This window comes from Hemiscyllium ocellatum, unplaced genomic scaffold (assembly GCF_020745735.1).
Source record: "Hemiscyllium ocellatum isolate sHemOce1 unplaced genomic scaffold, sHemOce1.pat.X.cur. scaffold_1336_pat_ctg1, whole genome shotgun sequence".
NCBI classification, from domain to species: Eukaryota; Metazoa; Chordata; class Chondrichthyes; order Orectolobiformes; family Hemiscylliidae; genus Hemiscyllium; species Hemiscyllium ocellatum.
Window position 1 is genome coordinate 3,413 of NW_026867748.1, and position 5,130 is coordinate 8,542.

General features: G+C 66.5%; 1 protein-coding gene across 1 annotated transcript; it reads left to right on the plus strand.

Annotated features, from left to right (window-relative positions):
* The first annotated feature begins 638 nt into the window (after positions 1–638).
* LOC132809816 (zinc finger protein 665-like) lies at positions 639–3,287 on the plus strand. Its single transcript, XM_060822588.1, has one exon. It carries the CDS (start codon positions 639–641, stop codon positions 3,285–3,287), a length of 2,649 nt encoding a protein of 882 aa, XP_060678571.1.
* Positions 3,288–5,130: the final 1,843 nt, after the last annotated feature.

A 5,130-nucleotide genomic window follows, 5' to 3' on the forward strand; every position in this document is an offset into this window, starting at 1 on the left:
GGGTTTGGGGGTTTGGGAGATGGTGTGGAGGGTTGGAGGTTTGGGATGGGAGAGTTGGGTTGGGGTTATGGTATTGGGGTTGGAGGGTTGAGGTTGGCGTGCAGTTGGAGGTGAGTTTAGGTTAGAGATTGGAGGGTGTCCCCCCGGGGGAGTGTGTGTTAATATTTACAGGGTCCCCCGGGGGAGTGTGTGTTAATATTTACCGGGTCCCCCCGGGGGAGTGGGTGATAATATTTACAGGGTCCCCCCGGGGGGAGTGGGTGATAATATTTACGGGGTCCCCCCGGGGGAGTGGGTGATAATATTTACAGGGTCCCCCCGGGGGGAGTGGGTGATAATATTTACGGGGTCCCCCCGGGGGAGTGGGTGATAATATTTACAGGGTCCCCCCGGGGGGAGTGGGTGATAATATTTACGGGGTCCCCCCGGGGGAGTGGGTGTTAATATTTACAGGGTCCCCCGGGGGGGGAGTGGGTGTTAATATTTACGGGGTCCCCCCGGGGGAGTGGGTGTTAATATTTACAGGGTCCCCCGGGGGAGTGGGTGTTAATATTTACGGGGTCCCCCCGGGGGAGTGGGTGATAATACTGACCGGGTACATTTTGGTTTTCCGCAGATAACCGTGCATCGAGACGACCATGGATCCAGCGATGCCAGCCGCAGTCGATGTGCCCGTTGGTGACCGCCCTGCTTCTCCCCCCCGCCCTCACCGATGCCCGCTCTGCTCGAGATCTTTCCGCTACCCCTCGCAGTTGGCGATTCACCGCCGGCGTCACCTGAGGGACTCCTCCGTGCCGTGCCCGGACTGCGGGCAGAGTCTGCCGGGGCGGCTCGAGTTGAGGGCTCACCGGCGGCAACACGAGGAGGAGGGGGGGCCCTGGCGCTGCTCGGAGTGCGGCAAGGAGTTCTCCCGGTCGCGTTCGCTGGCCGACCACCGGCGCCTGCACACCGCGCCGCGCCGGCACTGGTGTGCCCCGTGCGGCAAGTCCTTTCTGTACCCTTCCCAGCTTGCCAAGCACCGCCTGGGCCACACCGGTGAGCGGCCCTGCAAGTGCCCGGTGTGCGGCAAGGGCTTCACCGTCGCCTCCGTCCTGCAGCGCCACCGGCTCATCCACACCGGCGAACGCCCGCACCGCTGCGTTGAGTGCGGCAAAGCCTTCACCCAGTCCTCCCACCTCAAGACGCACCGGCGGCTGCATTCCGGCGAGCGGCCCCACCCGTGCGGGCTGTGTGGCGCCTCCTTCAGGTCGGCATCCGCCCTCTCGCGGCACGCCCGCTCCCACGCCCGCCCGCCGCCCGCCGGAGAGCACCGCTGCCCGTCCTGCGGCAAGCCCTTCCCAGGGCCCGAGGCGCTGGAGTCCCACCAGCGCCCGCTGACCTGCCGGCTGTGCCCGCTCACCCTGGCGTGCCCCTCGCTGCTGCGGCAACACGAGAGGTGCCAGCACGCACAGGGGGAGCCCCGGCGCTACCCCTGCCCGCAGTGCCCGCGCACCTTCCCATACCCCTCCCAGCTGGCGCTGCACTGGCGCTCCCACACCGGCGAGCGGCCCTTCCGGTGCTCCGAGTGCGGCAAAGGCTTCCCGGTGCCCTCCAAGCTCCGGGCGCACCGTCTGGTGCACACCGGCGAGCGTCCCTACCGCTGCGGGGCCTGCCCCAAGGGCTTTACCCAGTCCTCCGCCTTGCTGCGGCACCAGGTGGTGCACACCGGCGAGCGGCTCTACCGGTGCGGCGAGTGTGGCCGCGCCTTCGGCCAGTCCTCCCACCTCAAGGCGCACCGGCGCACGCACGGTGGTGGGGAGGGGGCTCCCGGCGCGGGCGGGGGGCCGTTTATCTGCACCTCCTGCGGCCGAGGCTTTGCCCGGTACCGCTCGGTGGAGGCTCACCGGTGTCGGGGCGTGCCGTCGCCGCACCACGCCTGCCCGCAGTGCCCGCGCTCCTTCCGCTACCCCTCCCAGCTGGCGCTGCACCGGCGCTCCCACACCGGCGAGCGGCCCTTCCGGTGCGGCGAGTGCGGCAAAGGCTTCCCGGCGCCCTCCAAGTTGCGGGCGCACCGGCTGGTGCACACCGGCGAGCGGCCCTACCGCTGCCTGGAGTGCCCCAAGGGTTTCACCCAGTCGTCTGCCCTGCTCCGGCACCAGCGGGTCCACGCTGGGGAGGGCGGGCAGCGCCGGCGGCAGCGCCGGGCCGAGGGCGAGAAGCCCTGCGCCTGCGCCGAGTGCCCGCGTGCCTTCCGCTACCCCTCGCAGCTGGCCCTGCACCAGCGCAGCGCCCACGGCGACGCCGGCTCCTCCTTCCCCTGCGCCGAGTGCGGCCACTGCTTCCGCACGGCGTCGCGGCTCCGCTCGCACCGGCGCCGGCGCCACCGGGAGGGCGGGGGCGAGGACCCGGCGCCGCCGCGCTCCCACCCCTGCCTGTACTGCCCGAAGACCTTCCTGTACCCGTCGCGGCTGGCGCTCCACCAGCGCTCGCACACCGGCGAGCGCCCCTTCCGGTGCAGCGCCTGCGGCAAGGGCTTCTCCGTCTCCTCCGCCCTGCTGCGGCACCGGCTCATCCACGCCGGCGAGCGGCCCTATGAGTGCCCGGAGTGCGGCCGGGCTTTCACCCAGTCCTCCCACCTCAAGACGCACCGGCGGCTCCACGTGCCGGGGGGCGCCTGCCGCGGCCAGGGGGCGCCGGAGAGGCGGCGGGGCCGCTGCCAGAGGTCGGCGCCCCCCGGTGGCGGGCACGGGGAGAAGCCGCACCGCTGCCCGGAGTGCCCCAGGGCCTTCCGGTACCCCTCCCAGCTGCGGGCACACTCCCGGTCGCACGCGGCCCGGCCGCCGGCCGAACCCTCGGCGCCGCCGCGGCACCAGTGCCCGGTGTGCCACAAGCTCTTCCGCTACCCGTCGCAGGCGTCCAAGCACAAGCTGACCCACACCGGGGAGCGGCCCTGCGTCTGCCCGCTCTGCGGCAAGGGCTTCTCGGTGCAGTCCGCCCTGCGGCGCCACCGGCTCACCCACACCGGCGAGAGGCCTTACCGCTGCGGGGAGTGCGGCCGGGCCTTCACCCAGTCCTCCCACCTCAAGACCCACCGGCGGCGGCTGCACCGGGCCACCGAGCCCAGCGCCGTCACCCCGGGAGCCGAGCCGGTGACCGTCACCCTCCTGCTCCGGGGCGGAGCCCAGCCCAAGACCGAACCCAAGACTGAGGTGGAGTGGGAGCCGGCGCACGGCACAGCCATCACTGTCTTCCCCAAGGCCGAACTGTCCTACCATCTGTCTCAGGCCACCTCAGCCAGCCTGGCCTGAACTTCAGGAGCCTCTCCGTCACTGGGAGAGAGGGGGGGGGGTGGTCAGGTCCCCCCCTGGACACTCGCTCACTCTCCCTCCGTCTCTCTCTCTCCCTCTGTCTCGGTCCCTCTCCCTGTGTGTCTTTCTCTCTCTCTCTATCTCTCTCTCTCTGTCTCTCTCTCTCTCTCTCTCTCTCTCTCTCCCCTCCCCACCTCTATGTCTCTCTCTCCATCTCTCTCTGTTTCTCTATCTCTCTGTTTCGCTGACTTCCTCTGTATTTCTCCAACTGACTCTCTCTTTTATTCATTCTGCCCATTTCTTTGCCTCTCCCTCTGTCTCTCTCTCTTTCTCCATCTCTCTCTCTTTCTCTCTCTGTCTCTGTCTCTCTCTCTCTGTCCCTGTCTCTCCCTCTGTCTCTCTCTCTCTGTCCCTGTCTCTCCCTCTGTCTCTCTCTCTCTGTCCCTGTCTCTCTCTTTGTCTCTGTCTCTCTCTTTCTCTCTCTCTCTCACACTCTCTCTCTGCCTCCCTCCCTCCCGCCCACTCCACCCAACAGAGGAGGTGGGTAAATGCAGGAGGCACATTGATTGGGGGGGGGGGGTAATTCTCTCCTCCCTCCCCCACCCTCCCCCACACAAGGACCACGGGACAGCGAAGCAAAGCGAGGGACCTAGTCTCCATCACCGAGTGAGCGCTGGGGAGACCAGCCGGAGGGGGGGGGGGGGGGGGGGGGGCGCGGGGATGAGGAGCTAGGGAGCGTGAACACTCGGACCCTTCAGGACAACAGGTCACCACCCCCCTCCTCTCCGCCCCCCCCAACTGCTCACAGCTTCACCATCGTCAGCCCTCTCTCTCTGTGTCACCAGTGGAGCGCTCGGTGAACAGCATCTCCCACCCAACTGAGAGAGAGAGGGAGGGAGAGAGAGACCATGGGAGAGATGGAAGAGAGAGACACACACACACAAACTGTGGAGAGATGGAGAGAGACACCACGAGAGAGAGAGAGAGAGAGAAGGAGACGCGCAGAGAGATGGAGAGAGAAGGCAGGAGACCGTGGAGAGACACAGAGACTGCGGGGGAGAGAGAGAGAGTGACCGCAGAGAGACGGAGAGAGAGACACCACGAGAGAGAGATACACCACGGAGAGAGAGAGAGAGGTGGAGACCGTGGAGAGACACAGAGACTGCGGGGGAGAGAGAGAGAGTGACCACGGAGAGATCGAGAGAGAGAGAGACACACACACACACAAACTGTGGAGAGATGGAAAGACCACGAGAGAGAGAGTGGGACCACGGAGAGAGAGAAGGAGACGCGTGGGGAGAGAGAGGGAGAGAAAAAGCGAGCGAGAGCCTGTGGAGCGAGAGAGACCATGGAGAGAGAGAGAGAGAGACCGCAGAGAGATGGAGGAAGAGAAAGGCTCTCCTCTCACCGGGACATACTCAACGATATGAAGGGACCCGACAGAGGGAGAGCGAGAGATCGTGGCGAGGGAGAGCGCGAGCGGCCGAGACGATAGGCAGCAGCCCAGAGCGTTGCCCCCTTGCTGGGTGGAGGGTACACCCTTCCCCACTGTGTAAAGCCCCAACCCCCCCTCAGGGTGGGACTGGGCTCAGCGCTGGGGGAGAGCGGGAGCCCCAGCGACCGGGAGCTGTCGCGACGACAGCGTTGACTGGAAATCCTGTGAACTTTCTGTCAGTCTCCCACCTCGCTCCCTCTTTCTGCTTTATCCCAAACCGAGGAATATCGAACATCTGGTGGGAGGGGGAGGGGGGGGGGGGGGTGGGGGAGGGGAGACAGAAAGCCTGACCGTTCTGAATAAATTACCAGAAAAATGGCAAATCATTTCGGGAGATTCCTGCACGTT